Source organism: Heterodontus francisci, chromosome 1 (assembly GCF_036365525.1).
Source record: "Heterodontus francisci isolate sHetFra1 chromosome 1, sHetFra1.hap1, whole genome shotgun sequence".
NCBI lineage: Eukaryota > Metazoa > Chordata > Chondrichthyes > Heterodontiformes > Heterodontidae > Heterodontus > Heterodontus francisci.
In genome coordinates, this window is record NC_090371.1 from 168,411,881 (window position 1) to 168,430,082 (window position 18,202).

The following is an 18,202-nucleotide window of genomic DNA, read 5'->3' on the forward strand; positions in this document are numbered from 1 at the left end:
GGAGAAGGCTTAGCTGGAGGTAAGGCTATCACAGCTGGAAACGAGGTTACAAGGAGAAATGTCCAATGCAGTAAAACTTGTTTTTTTCACTCCCATAGGCTCAAGGAACAAAATATATTGTTGAGTGCTGATGGGCCCCATCGGAATGTTCTGAAATTCAAACCACCAATGTGTTTTACTATGGAGAATGCCAAGTTTTTAGTAGAGAAAATAGATGGAATTCTCTCAGGTATGCTATACCATAGTCAACTAATACAAAATCACAGAATTGTTACAGTGCAGAAGGAGGCCATTTGGCCCATCATGTCTGCACCAGCTCTCCGAATGAGCATTTCACCTAGCGCCATTCCCCTGCCTTCTCCCCATAACCCTGCACATTCTTCCTTTTCATATAACTGTCTAAGTCCCTTTTGAATACTTCAATTGAATCTGCCTCCACCACACTCTCAGACAGTGCATTCCAGACCTTAACCACTCGCTGTGTGAAAAAATGTTTTCCTCATGTCTCTTTTTTGCTTCTTTTACCAATTACTTTAAATCTGTGCCCTCTCGTTCTCGATCCTTTCGTGAGTGGGAACAGTTTCTCCCTATCTGTATTGTAGAGGGACGGATGCAACTTCTGACTGCTCCCGCCCACCCTGACGTATCTTTGTGGCACAGAAAGCCTGCTTGAGGAAATTCCGATACATAATATTTTGAAAACTGCTCCAACTGTTTTTGATCTCATTTTTATGAGTAACATTTTCTTTATTCCGGATTGAAACACAACTGCCAAAATGTTTTTATTTCAGGATACCAGCATCTGCAGTATTTTGCTTTTATATTATTATGACAAAATATACTATCAGGAACATAAACCCAGATTGATAAACAGTCCACCATGCGTAATGTCATTCTCACAAATGGTATACTAGTATTCCAGCACATACTCTCTGTTCTAGCTCGTGACTGCCTAGCTTCCCTTTGCTCTCAAGTCTAGAAGGGAGATGGGGTATGAACTAAACACAGTTCTCCGTTAAAGCTGGCTGCCTATCCTTGGGTGTTGTACATCTTTCCAAATTTGATGCAAACTCCACCTTCCCCACATAATAACATTTGGGCCCATTTCATTCTTGGGGAGTGTTGTGCTTTTTAAAACATTGCATTGTAAGTATAAATGCTGGCCTATTGTAATCTGACAACTGGGTTTAAATTGAGTGCAAATGATGGGATGCAGATCTCCCGTTTCGCACCGTAAGTGTCTAATGTAAAATGAGTTTGGACAGTCTCAATTCAACCCCAGGTGGATGTGAGCCCACTGAAATACTGAACTGGGAGTCTCACTCAGATAGGCCATATGGATGGCTTGTATGGGAAATGGTAACACCACACTGGGGTGATGTTGTGGCCCGGGGTTTTAAGACACACTTTTGAGGCAGAGTACTGGTTGCCCAAAAGGGAAAGTCTGCTATTTTCCAGCATTGTTATATCCCATCATGAGCACAAAAATACAACCAAAGTGAAAAGAAACTACACAAGCATGTATTTTTATGGGTGTCACTTCAAAATGGTAGTCCTAGTTTTATCTTGTGGTCCTGTGATAGCTCATGATTCATAGAGTTCCATGCATAAAAGCTTGAATTAATAAAAGTTAAGATTCAAAGTTGCAACATGAGAGAAATGAAAATGTTTAAACTGTAATAGAAGAAACCCTGTTAAAAGTAACTGCTTTCCAATGTGTAAGCAGAAGGTAGATATTATGTACCTGGATTTTTCAAAAGCCTTTAATAAAGTGCCACACAAAAGGATACTCAGTAAGGTTGTGTCTTGTGGATTGGCAAGCAGATATTTGGTTGGATAGCAATTGGTTACATTTCTGTAGAGAGGTTAGTTAAAATGGTAGTGGCTCGCTTGGGGATCAGTCATTAATGGAGTCCCACAGGAATCCATGTTATTTTCATTGCTCTTCACCATCTTTATTTAAGAATTTGGATGAGAGTATAGGGGAATGATATATGTGGGAATTCCTAAATTCCTACATGGAAAATTGGGATCATAGTTTTAAAAAAATAGTTTGCCAGTAGATGTGGACACATTAGGGGGATTGGCCTCTGATTGGATATTTTTCAATAAGGCAAACAAAGCATGATGCATTTGGGCCTGAGCCCAATAATACACCATGCAGGAATTTGTGCACAAGGCTGCTGAGCAGGAAAAAGTTCTGGTCCATGGGCCGAATGGCCTCCTCCTGTGCAGTAAATGACTCTATGACTTTGCAAAAGTAGTATGGGGATGTATAGCTAGGATAAGTAAATATAAAACTAGAAGTACATTTCTGACCATGGTCTGGCCATATTTAAAATACTGTTTCCAGTTATGGTCCCCACACATGGCACATGGTGGCTATCCAGGCCCTGGAAGTGGTTCAAAGGAAGACCAAACAATAGTAAAAATGTCCATAGTTACCAGGACAGACTTAGAGAGTTGCAGGTTTTTGCACTGGAGAAGTATAGACTTCAGGGAGATAGGAATGAGATTGTTAAAATAATGAAGGGAATGAATTCTTCCTAGTGGCGAGATTATTTCAGCTAGTTAGGCAAGGGATGATCAGATGGTATCATGCAAATTTGCAAAAGCATGGTTTGGTTAGGACCAGAAACTACTACTTTTCACTGAGTTATCAATCTCTGGAACAGTTTGAGTGTATGCAGGGAGCATGGACCCACTCCACTGTAGGCCTTCCGAAAAGGGCTACGAGTCTCTGTGGGGAAGAAATCTTGTGTTACAAAAGGTTAACTGGGACTGTTGATATCAGGCAGCATGGTCTCTGGAAACTCATTTCATTGCCTCAATCAGAGAAAAAGTTCCCAGAGTTCTTTCCTAAATCAACTACAGTTATTTTCTCTTTATTTTGCCTCTCCCAGGAGATGGGTCGGTGCACCATATCAGGATGGGGCAGACTTGATAGAGCAACTTGTCTTCCTGTCCTTTTTTTGTATGTTTGTAAATTAGCAACCTCCTTCTTATATTTTGTGTTGATGTTTACAGATCTCGAAAAAGGAACCAAGGTGAGAGTTCCAAATGAGGAGTCGAGGCCAGTGGAAAATGGAGTACCCCTGACACTCAGTGGTAGCAAGAGAAAGGCACGCATGTTCTTATTCTCATTGAGAAAATCTTCTTGGGCATTCAAGTTCAATGTGAATTTAAAGACAAAGATAGCATTAGAGCTGAACTGGTTCCAGGTTAATCACCTTCAACCTTGATTCCAAAAATAAAACAAACAACCACATGAGCCAAGCTAAGTTTGGAATCCCATGTTATCTGTGTGCAGATTTGGATTGCTTCTTGGATTATCCCAATTACAAGGGCTGAATGCCCTAACATGGTTAGGAATTTAGCATAAATCTGTGTGGTATACGAAAAATAGCGCACAGAAGAAATTAAACCCTATAGTAGGTAGTTACATCATGTGGTCTGGTACTGAGCCATAAAAACCAAGCAGCCTTCCAAGTTCAATCATTGCTGTGTGAAGTCAGTCAGGACACTGGTGAGGGAACTAAAATTGGCCCGCGCACCTCGGAGCTTGGAAACCGTGAAATTCGCTGCAACCACTTAGAGTTGATCAACATTTGCCACTGCACCTGCAACAAAATGCTAACCCCTGCAAAAGCATTGTGCATTTGTGGATATCAACTGTAAACACAACCAGTTCAGCAATAGCTCACCGTCCAGTGTCAGTTATATACTCAGTGATAGCCCACCGTCCAGTGTCAGTTATATACTCAGTGATAGCCCACCGTCCAGTGTCAGTTATATACTCAGTGATAGCCCACCGTCCAGTGTCAGTTATATACTCAGTGATAGCCCACCGTCCAGTGTCAGTTATATACTCAGTGATAGCCCACCGTCCAGTGTCAGTTATATACTCAGTGATAGCCCACCGTCCAGTGTCAGTTATATACTCAGTGATAGCCCACCGTCCAGTGTCAGTTATATACTCAGCAATAGCTCACCGTCCAGTGTCAGTTATGATGCTCAGTGATAACGCTCATTGGACGGTGGGCTATCACTGAGCGTCATAACTGACAATGGACGGTGGGCTATGACGCTTCAGTGATAGCTCACTGTCCAGACACAGTTCTACACTCAGTGACAGCTCACTGTCCAGACACAATTCTACACTCAGTGATAGCTCACTGTCCAGACACAATTCTACACTCAGTGACAGCTCACTGTCCAGACACAGTTCTACACTCAGTGATAGCTCACTGTCCAGACACAGTTCTACACTCAGTGACAGCTCACTGTCCAGACACAGTTCTACACTCAGTGACAGCTCACTGTCCAGACACAGTTCTACACTCAGTGACAGCTCACTGTCCAGACACAATTCTACACTCAGTGACAGCTCACTGTCCAGACACAGTTCTACACTCAGTGACAGCTCACTGTCCAGACACAATTCTACACTCAGTGACAGCTCACTGTCCAGACACAGTTCTACACTCAGTGACAGCTCACTGTCCAGACACAGTTCTACACTCAGTGACAACTCACTGTCCAGACACAGTTCTACACTCAGTGACAGCTCACTGTCCAGACACAGTTCTACACTCAGTGACAGCTCACTGTCCAGACACAATTCTACACTCAGTGACAGCTCACTGTCCAGACACAGTTCTACACTCAGTGACAGCTCACTGTCCAGACACAGTTCTACACTCAGTGACAGCTCACTGTCCAGACACAGTTCTACACTCAGTGACAGCTCACTGTCCAGACACAATTCTACACTCAGTGACAGCTCACTGTCCAGACACAGTTCTACACTCAGTGACAGCTCACTGTCCAGACACAATTCTACACTCAGTGACAGCTCACTGTCCAGACACAGTTCTACACTCAGTGACAGCTCACTGTCCAGACACAGTTCTACACTCAGTGACAGCTCACTGTCCAGACACAGTTCTACACTCAGTGACAGCTCACTGTCCAGACACAGTTCTACACTCAGTGACAGCTCACTGTCCAGACACAGTTCTACACTCAGTGACAGCTCACTGTCCAGACACAATTCTACACTCAGTGACAGTTCACTGTCCAGACACAGTTCTACACTCAGTGACAGCTCACTGTCCAGACACAATTCTACACTCAGTGACAGCTCACTGTCCAGACACAGTTCTACACTCAGTGACAGCTCACTGTCCAGACACAATTCTACACTCAGTGACAGCTCACTGTCCAGACACAGTTCTACACTCAGTGACAGCTCACTGTCCAGTGTCAGTTATGATGCTGAGTTATATCTCACTGTCCAGGTTCACTGATGACGCTCAGCAACAGCTCGCCGTCCAGACTTCGTTATGATGCTTGGTGTCCAAGCTGAGTTGACGAGTGTTGGCCACTTTTGTGAGACACTAGTGGGCTGCTGAAATCCATGTAACCGAGCTCCACAAATTGTGTGAACCTCATTTAAAAGGGGGGAAAGCTGGGGTGCAACGATCTCCAGATTCCATGCGCAAGTGGTATAGAAATAGCAGGATGAACCAGATGAATGCATAGCTGGAGAGATGGTGCAGGATGAAGGACAGGCTCTGGGGAAGATGGGATCTGTATCGGCTGCACAGTTTGCACCTAAACGTAGCCAGGATAGATTTCATTGCGGGCGATTTGCTAGTGGTATTGGGAAGCGTTTAAACGAACTTGCAAGTGGTGTGGGAACTAGGAGCTTATATCAGAGAGGAATACCAAGGTGCACAGAATACTGGGAGAGATAGTGTTACAACCAAGGCGGCAGGAGTGCACTGTTTATTTAGTTCCACTTCTCTACGGGTCACAATATATATTTAAATTTTTACCACTTACCGATAACAGTAAATCATAGACTCTATTTTTATCCTAGAATAAAACACACCAAACAGTTTCTTAAACTGATAATTTTGTTGTTTATTAATTATAAAACAGTAATGAAGTAAAACATAAACACACAGATGGAAATTTTAAAGCTCCTTTTTACCATAGCCCTTCTCGCGCGCACACCAGTCAACCGGAAAAATAAAAGGGATTTTAGCTTCTAGCGCTGTTAGAAAGAAAACAGAAAATAAACACTTAGGCTGAATGCTTGCTCATACTTGAAGAAAAAAAGAGATGGAAAGATGTCCTTTGTTAGATAGACTTAATAGAGTAGGAAATAATAAGTTATGAAGTGGGTTCAGAGTAAGGGAGAAAGTAATAAAGTCTAAATTAGGGTTGCCGTGCATCTATGTGAATGTGGGGAGTTACAGTTGCGGAATGCCATGTGGAAATATGATGTTGTGGCTATAGTTGCGGCACAGTGGCGCAGTGGTTAGCACTGCAGCCTTACAGCTCCAGGGACCCGGGTTCGATTCCGGGTACTGCCTGTGTGGAGTTTGCAAGTTCTCCCTGTGTCTGCGTGGGTTTTCTCCGGGTGCTCCGGTTTCCTCCCACAAGCCAAAAGACTTGCAGGTTGATAGGTAAATTGGCCATTATAAATTGTCACTAGTATAGGTAGGTGGTAGGGAAATATAGGGACAGGTGGGGATGTTTGGTAGGAATATGGGATTAGTGTAGGATTAGTATAAATGGGTGGTTGATGTTCGGCACAGACCCGGTGGGCCGAAGGGCCTGTTTCAGTGCTGTATCTCTAATCTAATCTAATAACAGAGACCTGGCTCAAAGAAGGACAGGACTGGGTATTAAATGTTCCTGAATACATTTCTTTTGGGCCTCCTTATCTCGAGAGACAATGGATACGCGCCTGGAGGTGGTCAGTGGTTTGTGAAGCAGCGCCTGGAGTGGCTATAAAGGCCAATTCTGGAGTGACAGGCTCTTCCACAGGTGCTGCAGAGAAATTTGTTTGTTGGGGCTGTTGCACAGTTGGCTCTCCCCTTGCGCCTCTGTCTTTTTTCCTGCCAACTACTAAGTCTCTTCGACTCGCCACAATTTAGCCCTGTCTTTATGGCTGCCCGCCAGCTCTGGCGAATGCTGGCAACTGACTCCCACGACTTGTGATCAATGTCACACGATTTCATGTCGCGTTTGCAGACGTCTTTATAACGGAGACATGGACGGCCGGTGGGTCTGATACCAGTGGCGAGCTCGCTGTACAATGTGTCTTTGGGGATCCTGCCATCTTCCATGCGGCTCACATGGCCAAGCCATCTCAAGCGCCGCTGACTCAGTAGTGTGTATAAGCTGGGGATGTTGGCCGCTTCAAGGACTTCTGTGTTGGAGATATAGTCCTGCCACCTGATGCCAAGTATTCTCCGAAGGCAGCGAAGATGGAATGAATTGAGACGTCGCTCTTGGCTGGCATACGTTGTCCAGGCCTCGCTGCCGTAGAGCAAGGTACTGAGGACACAGGCCTGATACACTCGGACTTTTGTGTTCCGTATCAGTGCGCCATTTTCCCACACTCTCTTGGCCAGTCTGAACATAGCAGTGGAAGCCTTACCCATGCGCTTGTTGATTTCTGCATCTAGAGACAGGTTACTGGTGATAGTTGAGCCTAGGTAGGTGAACTCTTGAACCACTTCCAGAGCGTGGTCGCCAATATTGATGGATGGAGCATTTCTGACATCCTGCCCCATGATGTTCGTTTTCTTGAGGCTGATGGTTAGGCCAAATTCATTGCAGGCAGACGCAAACCTGTCGATGAGACTCTGCAGGCATTCTTCAGTGTGAGATGTTAAAGCAGCATCGTCAGCAAAGAGGAGTTCTCTGATGAGGACTTTCCGTACTTTGGACTTCGCTCTTAGACGGGCAAGGTTGAACAACCTGCCCCCTGATCTTGTGTGGAGGAAAATTCCTTCTTCAGAGGATTTGAACGCATGTGAAAGCAGCAGGGAGAAGAAAATCCCAAAAAGTGTGGGTGCGAGAACACAGCCCTGTTTCACACCACTCAGGATAGGAAAGGGCTCTGATGAGGAGCCACCATGTTGAATTGTGCCTTTCATATTGTCATGGAATGAGGTGATGATACTTAGTAGCTTTGGTGGACATCCGATCTTTTCTAGTAGTCTGAAGAGACCACGTCTGCTGACGAGGTCAAAGGCTTTGGTGAGATCAATGAAAGCAATGTAGAGGGGCATCTGTTGTTCACGGCATTTCTCCTGTATCTGACGAAGGGAGAACAGCATGTCAATAGTCGATCTCTCTGCACGAAAGCCACACTGTGCCTCAGGGTAGACGCGCTCGGCCAGCTTCTGGAGCCTGTTCAGAGCGACTCGAGCAAAGACTTTCCCCACTATGCTGAGCAGGGAGATTCCACGGTAGTTGTTGCAGTCACCGCGGTCACCTTTGTTTTTATAGAGGGTGATGATGTTGGCATCGCGCATGTCCTGGGGTACTGCTCCCTCGTCCCAGCACAGGCATAGCAGTTCATGTAGTGCTGAGAGTATAGCAGGCTTGGCACTCTTGATTATTTCAGGGGTAATGCTGTCCTTCCCAGGGGCTTTTCCGCTGGCTAGGGAATCAATGGCATCACTGAGTTCCGATTTGGTTGGCTGTATGTCCAGCTCATCCATGACTGGTAGAGGCTGGGCTGCATTGAGGGCAGTCTCAGTGACAGCATTCTCCCTGGAGTACAGTTCTAGGTAGTGCTCAACCCAGCGGTCCATCTGTTTGCGTTGGTCAGTGATTATGTCCCCCGATTTAGATTTGAGGGGGGTGATCTTCTTGATGGTTGGCCCAAGAGCTCTCTTCATGCCATCATACATTCCTCTGATGTTTCCGGTGTCTGAGGCCAGCTGAATATGGCTGCATAGGTGTTGCCAGTAGTCGTTTGCGCAACGCCTAGCTGTTCTTTGTGCAGTACTTCTGGCTGCTTTAAGTGCTGCGGATGTTAAATCGCTGGGGGCTTTCTTGTAGTTCAAAAGTGCAATGCGCTTAGCGGCTATGACAGGTTCCAGCTCTTCATTATGAGATTGAAACCAGTCTGCATTTCTCTTCGCACTTTTGCCGTAGGTGGTCAAAGCTGACTCATAGATGGCGTCTCTGATGTGGGCCCACTTGGTCTCAGCATCCCCTGTGGGAGTGTTTTGAAGGGCTGTTACAAGTGAATTTAGAAATTTTTGTAACAGCTGTGGGTGAGAAATTCTGCTCGTGTTGATGCGCGGGTGGCCCTTCTGCTTGGAATGATGCAACTTCTTTGGTCTGAGTCTAACCTTGCTGCAAGGCTAGAGCTAAGGAACGAAAAAGGTGCAGTTACATTGCTTGGGGTATTCTATAGGCCACCAACTAGTGGGAAAGATGTAGAGGAACAAATTTGCAAGGAAATTAGAGATGCAAAAATTATATGGTAGTTATAATAGGGATTTTAATTATCCAAATATAGACTAGGATAGAAGTAGTGTAAAGGGCAGAAAGGGGCAAGAGTTCCTAAAGTGTATTCAGGAGAATTTTCTGCATCAGTATTTTTCCAGTCCAATGAGAGAGGAGGAACTGCTAGACCTGGGTCTTGGGAATGAGGTGGGTCAAGTGGATCAAGTGTCGGTTTGGGAACATTTAGGGGACAATGATCATTGCATTGTAAGGTTTAGGTTGGCTATGGAAAGGACCAGGAACAATCCAGAGTAAGAATAGTTAACTGAGGGAAATCCAACTTCAATGGGGTAAGAAAAGATCTGACCAAGATAAATTGGCATGCAAAATGGTAATTGAACAATGGGCTGCCTTTGTAGAAAAGATAGTTCAGTCACAGTCAAGGTATATTCCCGCGAAGGGGAAAGGTAGGTAAATAAATTCAAAGCTCCCTGGATAATGAAAGATAGCGATTAAGATGAAGCAGGAAAACTGCATATGACACATGTCAGGTAGATAATACAATTTAGAAACAAGCCGAATGTAGAAGGTTCAGAGGGGAATTGAAAAAGCAAATAAGAGAAGCAAAGAGAGAGTATGAGAATTGCAGAGGCACTGGCCAATTTTCCTTTCTTTCTTAGACTCAGGGGTGGTGCCAGAGACTGAAGAATTACAAATGTTACACCCTTGTTCAAAAAAGGGTGTAAAGATGATCCCAGCAACTACAGGCCAGTCAGTTTAACCTCGGTGGTGGGGAAGCTTCTAAAAGGGATAATTCGGGACAAACTTAATAGTCACTTGGGCAAATGCGGGTTAATTGAGGAAAGCCAGCACAGATTTGTTAAGTGTTTTGATGAGGTAACAGAGAGGGTTGATGAGGCTAATGCTGTTGATGTGGTGCACATGGACTTCCAGAAGGCTTTTGATACAGTGCTGCACAACAGACTTGTGAGCAAAGTTATGGTTGGCATCCTTCCATCTATCAAAGATGATGGGCATGCAGCGAGCAATCCATTTACGTGTGGTGTCTTCACAGCCATCAGCAAAGGTGCACCAAGAGAAAGCCAATCCATGAGAGGTAGGTTCTACCACAAGTGCTGTATGTGAAGCTGCCAAGTGATAGTTAGTTGTAGCTTATGGAATAAAAGGGTCGGTAGCAACATGGATTCGAAATTGGCAAAGGGACAGGAAACAGAGTAGTGGTTAATGGATGTTTTTCGTACTGGAGGAAGGTTTGTAGTTGAGTTCCTCAGGGATTGTATCCTTGCTTTTCCTGATCTATATTAATGACCTAGACCTTCATGTACAGGGCACAATCTCAAAATTTGCATTTGATATGAAACTCGGAAGCATTGTGAGCTGTGAGGAGGATAGTGTTAAACTTCAAAAGGACACAGACATGTTAGCGGAATGGGCAGACAAGTGGTAAATGAAATTTAATGCAGAGAAGTGTGAAATGATTCATATTGGTAGGCGGAATGCGGAGAGGCAATATAAAATAAAGGGTACAAACATACGAACTAGGAGCAGGAGTAGGCTATTCAGCCCCTCGAACCTGCTCCACCATTCTATAAGATCATGGCTGATCTGTTCGTGTACAACTCCACTTTCCTGCCTACCCCCGATACCCTTTGAATCCCTTGTTTGTCAAGAATCTGTCTACCTCTGCCTTAAAAACATTCAATGACCACCACCTTCTCAAGGGCAATTAGGGATGGGCAATAAATGCTGGCCTGGCCAGTGACGCCTACATCCCATGAATGAATTTTAAAAAATTGACCCTGCCTCCACCACTCTCCGGGGAAGAGAGTTCCACAGACTCACGACCCTCAGAGAAAACATTTCTCCTCATTTCTATCTTAAATGGGAGACCCCTTATTTTTAAACTGTGCCCCCTAGTTTTAGTCTCTCTCACAAGGAGAAACCTCCTTTCAACATCCACCCTGTCAGGTCTCCTCAGGATCTTATATGTTTCAATAAAATTACCTCTTATTCTTTTAAACTCCAATGGATACAGACCCAACCTGTCCAACATTTCCTTATAAGATAACCCTCTCATCCCAGGAATCAGTCGAGTGAGCTGCTTCCAAAGCAATTATATCGTTTCTTAAGTATGGAGACAAAAACTGTACACAATACTCCAGATGTGATCTCACCAATTCCCATGTACATCTGTACATTCTAGAGGGGTGCAGGAGCAGAGGGACTTGGGTATGTATGTGCATATATCAGTGAAGGTGGAAGGACAGGTTGAGAGAGCAGTTAATAATGGATACAACATCTTAGGCTTCATTAATAGGGTCAGAGAGTAGAAAACAAGGACGTTATGTTAAACTTGTATAAAACCATGGTTCGGCCTCAACTGGAGTATCGTGCCACACTTTAGGAAATATGTGAAGGCATTAGAGAGACTACAAAAAAGATTTACAAAAATTGTTCCAGGGATGAGGAATTTCAGTTATGTAGATACATTGGAGAAGTTGGGACTGTTTTCTTTGGAGAAGGCAAGGCAAGGAGATTTTATAGAGATATTCAAAATCATGAGGGGTCTGGACAGAGTAGATAGGGATAAACTGTTTCCATTGCTGGCAGGATTGAGAACAAGAGGGCACAGATTTAAGGTAATTGGCAAAAGAAGCAAAAAACGACAGGAGGAGATAAAGGCCTGCTCAGGTCAGGGGGGAAAAAACTCGACCCGAACCCGACAGGACCACATCGGACCTGAGCCTGACCCGGCCCGAGTCCCTCCAATTTTTTCCCCACCTGACCCGAGCCTGACCCCAACCCAACCCAACCCAACCACCAGAATGTTTCCTTTACCAACCTTGCAACTCCAAATCTGCAGGAAGCTGCAACATGAGCGCAATGACGTCATAGAGATGCTCGCTCGTCCACTGAGCAGACAGAGTTTCCCTCCTTGACATCCAGCACTCCCAGCTCAGATAAGTTTTTTATTTTTAACACTTACCAGCAGAGCAAAATGCAATTCTTACTTTGTGTCCGACCTAGACCCACCCAACCCAACCTGAGCCAGAAAGCTGGACCCGGAAGAGCGACCCTACCCGATCTGAACCTGACACGTCGTCGAGTCCTGTTGGGTTCAGGTCGGGTAGTAGGCCTTTAGGAGGAGAAACTTTTTCACGCAGCAAATGGTTAGGATCTGGAATGCATTGCCTGAGAGTGTGGTGGAGGCAGGTTCAATTGAGGCATTGTTATCTGAAAAGGAAGCATGTGCAGGTTTACGGGGATAAGTCGGGGGAGTGGCACTAGGTAAATTGCTCCTTCGGAGAGCCAGTACAGACACGATGGATCGAATGGCCTCCGTCTGTGTTCAATTCTGTGCATCTGTGAATTTTTCCATTTCTAATATCACTCTTGGATATGTTTTTTGCCATGGGTAAGCAGTGAAGAAAAAGCATGTTTGTTCATTGATTCTCTGATTATGTTTTAAAACAGACTTCTCATGCCAGCGTTTCTGAGTTGAGCAATTGCCGCATAAATGAGCTCTACAATACTGAGGCTTTACAGAGTGAAGAGCGTCCAGATGAAAACAGTAGCCATTCCAACAGAATTGCTTTTGGGCAACAACAGAGTTCCTGTCGCAATGAACATGGTGCTGTGTCATGCAAACGGATTAGGACATGATATGCAGCCTCATTATTTTTATAAGGTCCTGCTTGCATATTGTCACATTCTGGTTGCATATGAAAGGGTCTGCAGCACTTTAATATGTGCCATTTAGACTGAGCTTCAACTGTCTCCAGGGTTTTAACAAAGGTTTTTATTTTAGCGGACTTGTGCACTGACTATTAACTATTGCTGGGAATCACCTTCAGGGTTCTCCCCATTGGAAAACATTTAGGTGGTGTAACTTGGATTTCCGCCAAAGCTATAGCAGCCAATCAGGAGGGAACACCACCCCAACCCCACCCCACAGGAAAATCCTGGTGTATGGTTTGAATGTGAAGGGGTTTTTTTCTTGACGGGGATGTTTTTATGAAACTATGTTGGCGAGACAAAGTAATTATTATTAGCATTGTTTGTAAGTATGCCAAAGCCATTGCTCCTAAGCTAGTCTGGGGGCAGTAGGTTCCGGGAATTGGCTGCAATTCTCCACTCAGCCCAGCCTTTCCTCCACTGAGGCTGATGAACATCATGGAGTGCACTAAGGTTCTTACCCTGCAGCCTCAAGTTTCCAGCAGTGCAATCCTTTATTTGTACTTTATAAGGACAAATTTAGGAATTCCCTGCCCCCCCCCCACACCCCGCCGCCCCGATGTCTGGAAAATTCTATGTGGCTTTCTGAAATCCACACTGAATTCCTGATGAAGTTCTGTGTTACTAGTGCAAGATTGTTTACTTGTTCCTCTTATTCCTTGTTGGCCTGTCATGTTTGACTTTTGTTGGATTTAGAAAGGAACATATTTACGGCTGTCGCTTGAATTGTGAATAAATCCTAAATTTGGATAAATAGATTTGTTAGTGCCAGCAACTTAACATGAATGCATACTACTGGAAGCATGAAATTAAACTTTATACATGTTCCCTAAGGCTCCACTGTATGCAGGTGTGTGACTCACTAAGACAAAAACTTCTGAAAGTCCTCCAGTTACATTACTATGTCTGTAACTGCAAATCAAGAGGCACAGCAGGACACGTTTTTAATTATGATGCCTACATGAAAGTAAAATTTCTATTTTCAAATTTAAAAATATGAGGCCTAAATTGCACAGGTTATATTATCTCTAACTATTGATGTCCTACTTGATGGTACAAACACTGGTTGAAGCTCAATTCCCCAATTTAAAAATAAAAATCATGACATTAAAACCTCAGATTTGCAGAAAATCTCCATTTGGATTTTCTAAAGTTGATATTTTTTAAAGGTACTCACAGATTATTGTGATTCTGAGACAGCTACTTGGCTCACATTTCTTAATATCAATTTGGATCTTGATTGCAAGTTGAGAAAGAAAATTAAAGTATAAAAATATGTATTAGAAGTTTGGTTTTTAATGAAATGTGTTGAATTTTCAGAAGTTCAAATCAAATTTATACAGAAACTGTAGTTCAGATGTTAGGAAGTCCAACTCAAATTAACCATCCTTTGAGTTAAAAGCAGAAAAATACTTTTTATATAGAGATCTATATAGATATATAATATATGTAAAATTCTATACTCCATGAAACAAGGAAATGTGCAAACCAGAAAACACTAAATATTTTTTAATTACATTTTCTCATAACTCAACCTGAAATGCACTTCTTATTGTCTCATAATTTAGAAGGAGACTTGTTTCTCCCACTGATAACATAGTCACAGCAGTAAACATTTCTTAATATCTTGGCGTAATTCAGAACAAACCCCACCTTCCAAACAGAAAATTAAGACATTGCACTGATGTATATGACAGACAAATGTGTTTTCCTTTAGCTAATTTTAAAATGACCTGCAAAGTATGTGGGCCTGAATTCACTGAATTGGTTGCCATGAGTGAAGATTTCTGCTGCTTGATTGGCCATAGTAAAAATTTTAAACACATTCTTCCTACATGTTTAAACAGACATATGTTTATAATTGCCCTTTTTTTTAAGCAAGAGGCAATCTTTCCCTCATGATCTCTGAATGTTGCCCCTTATGAAATTTGTTGAATAGAAAACATATGTCGAGATCTTAAAAGTGCAGAGCAGAGAGAACATTTACAACATTTATATTGAAAACAAGACTTGTATAAAATTGGACCACAGTACTTTTGAGACTTTCAACTGTTCAGAACAGTTCAAGAGAGTAATTTAAGAGAATTGAGGAACTACCAAAGTGACCAGGAGCAAAATTGCACAGGAAAAGCCTAGATGGTCCATCGAGTCTGTCCCTGAAGTCATGTAATCTCCTGGGAGAGGCGAAAAACCAATTTTAAAACCCAAGGACAATTCAGGGAGAAAACAATTTGAAAGATTCCTCTCCAACCCCTGAAAGCAACAGCATGCGTTCCAGATCATACTGACCATGAGATCCCTCACTCTCCATCACATCTATATTTTGTATACAGTGATATTAGCCTCATCTGGCTTCTCTTTGAAATGTTGCAGCAAATTTGCAATCACCACATGAACCAAAAACTTGTTTTACATGTTGATAACTCTGTGCAGCAAAAATTCTCTGATCATCTGACCTAGGTCAATGGTTATATAGATGGCACTTCATTTTCCCTAATTTATCTAGTTCAGATCATCTGTTGACACAGGCATAGTCTAACCTTTTTGTCATTTTATATACTTCAATTAAATCAACCTGAAGTTTACATTTTTCTGGGGTAAAAGAACCCAGCTGTCTAAGCTTATCATGGTAACTAGTGGAACTTTGACTTTTTTCCAGAGCCTCTATATCACCATGTCATTTGAGTCCTCTCCAGCCTCCACATTGTAAGTGACTACTAGGTTGAGCTGTAATGCATTATGAATGCTTATCAGTTTCCAACATTCATTATTAATGTCTCAACTACCTCTTATAAATTTAATAGCAGCTTTTAAGGTAGCAGTAACGTTTTACTTGTGTGTATTCAATCTGTGGAATCATATGTTTTTAACTAGCTTTTCCCTGATCTGGTGCTGTAATATTATAACAGTTTTCCTGAAGTGGTTTCTCCTCACATTCTGATGTCAGTAGTATAACACCAATCTGTACAAATATAATAAAATCCTTGACACAATTGAATTAGTCCAGTAGTGTGTGTTGGGCCCAGTCAGTCCTCTTGTTACTGCCTTCAAAAGGAAAATTAGCAAATGGTGATGTGTAATTTTGTGTGTTTAGGGGAAATGATGCGGGGATGTTATTTCTATCACCAGGGTACTGTTTCCCACAAGCCTTCATGAGGCCTTTAGGTGTGACCATTAATTAAAAGCAGTGTTGTTATGTGAGTTTGCACTGAGTAGGAACAGTGATAAGATCCCAGACTCATTTTAGTAAACACTTAAAGACCTTGTAGCTAACAGATAAACATTTACTTCATCAACATTTCCTGGCTTTCAACCCAGGTTCTGAGATGAAAGTTCATAAAATGTTTTGCTCTATCACAGTTAGCCTCGGATTGGGCACCATTTTGTAACCATCAAAAAGAAAACCAAGACATAACTAGGACAGGTTAGTCCACAATTCATCATTTGAGCAGATACTTCAGGAGCTCAAGTTTGGGTGGCATTGATGAGATTTTAAAGAACAATTGCTAGAAACCTGAAATAAAACAGAAATTCTGCAAGCATGTAGGTTTGGATTTTGCCACAAGGCTGCAGGTCCCGGTAGCGGGACTGGATGCGGATGCTGTTTCTGTTTGGGCGTTCAGCGGCCAGCCAATTAACTTGGGAGACGTGGGGGCCGTCCAATTGAACTGCAAAGGCAGGAAATGAGGCTGTATCAGGTGCCTGCCTGCTGTGAAGGAACCTTGCCTGCCTGCTGTCACTGTCAAGGAGCCTCCGCTGCCTGCTGTCACTGTCAAGGAGCCTCTGCCTGCCTGCCTGCTGTCAGTGTCAAGGAGCCTCTGCCTGCCTGCCTGCTGTCAGTGTCAAGGAGCCTCTGCCTGCCTGCTGTCAAGGAGCTCCTGCCTGACTGCTGTGAAGGAGCCGATGGAGGGCCCTGGGTGGCCCCACAGTTTAGCAATGCCTCCCTGCAGCTTCTCCTCCAGGCAGTAAGGGCAAGGCGGTTGGGGGGGGGGGGCGGGGGGTCCTCTTCCCGAGGGATGAGAGGAGGAGACCGGCCTGCCTGACCAAGTAAATCTAGACAGAGATTGCAGAGGAGATCAATAGCCATGGGGTCACCCAATAAACCTGGATCGAGTGCTGCAAGCACATCCATATCTCATTTGTTCTTCCAAGGTGAGTACTCCATACCTCTTTTCCCTTTGAAACTTGCATGTGGCAATGCAAGAGGGTGTGCTTGGTGGAAGTGACCACGCAGTCCGTTGCAATAGGGTTAGGCAGCAGCATATGCTGCCAGAGGAACAGGAATGGCTGCATCTCAGTGAGAGGTGCCCGTCTGTCATTTCTGACCCCCCCCCCCCCAAGAGGTCTTTCAAGAGTGGTCGTCTACAGGAGGCATTCGTGTGCCCCCATCATGGACCACTGGGCTGCCACCAGCATAGGCATTGTGCTTGTCTTCGTGGGTAAACCAACAGTATTCTTTCTTGTGCTTGCAGCAGGAGACTGCACACAACGGCAAGGAAAGGGCAAAGACTGGCGGAGGGGTGCCATACCTGCACATCATGACCCCCATGGAAGAGGAAATGGCAAAGCAGGAGTGCCCACCGAAGAGGGTGAGTGGAGTGGAGGGGTACAAGGGTGCATCTGGCACTCAAGGCATACAGCTCATGTGTCCACCAGTGGGCACATGGAACTCTTCTGCAGGGATAATCAGGATGAGGAAATGGGAAGCCCTTAACCCTTCAATGCATTTTTCTCTCGTGCAGGTATGGAGCATGCCGACGAGCAGACAGCTGGAGAGACCGGGGGCCAGCCAGACACCATCTGCTAGTGACACCAGCACCTCGAGTAGCCAGAAGATGACTGCCAAGGTCATCCCAAGCCACGGGGCAGCTAGGACAGCAGCCTGCCTCCACCTCAGCTGACAGCGCAGGGGCGCAACTCATAAGAGATTTGAGGAGCACTTGGCTCTACTTGAGGTTTACGGATGAATAGAGTATGTAGATACGAACATACAAACATTCAAATTAGGGCCAGGAGTAGGCATTTGTTGTGCCACGTAATACAGGGTTCATGCATTATTGCTGCTGCTCCTTTCAATTCTTGCTCCCCTTTGAGACCTCATTTGCAGCCTGGCTCTCTCAATGAGGAGGAACTGATGGACTAAGCCATGGTTGGTCAGCTCCTCAGCCATGCCAATTTGTGC

The 18,202-nt window shown here is 44.1% G+C and overlaps 1 protein-coding gene across 2 annotated transcripts in view; it reads left to right on the plus strand.

Annotated features, from left to right (window-relative positions):
* Positions 1 to 16,013, plus strand: part of LOC137373221 (ethanolamine-phosphate phospho-lyase-like) — a 56,290-nt gene extending 40,277 nt beyond the window's left edge. For both annotated transcript variants that reach the window (XM_068038078.1, XM_068038083.1), the window contains exons 11-13: positions 99 to 229; positions 3,028 to 3,122; positions 12,760 to 16,013. In XM_068038078.1, the coding sequence (XP_067894179.1) occupies positions 99 to 229; positions 3,028 to 3,122; positions 12,760 to 12,948 (415 nt within the window). In that variant the 3' untranslated portion in view covers positions 12,949 to 16,013. The remainder of the gene's footprint in view (positions 1 to 98; positions 230 to 3,027; positions 3,123 to 12,759) is intronic.
* The last annotated feature ends 2,189 nt before the right edge of the window (positions 16,014 to 18,202 follow it).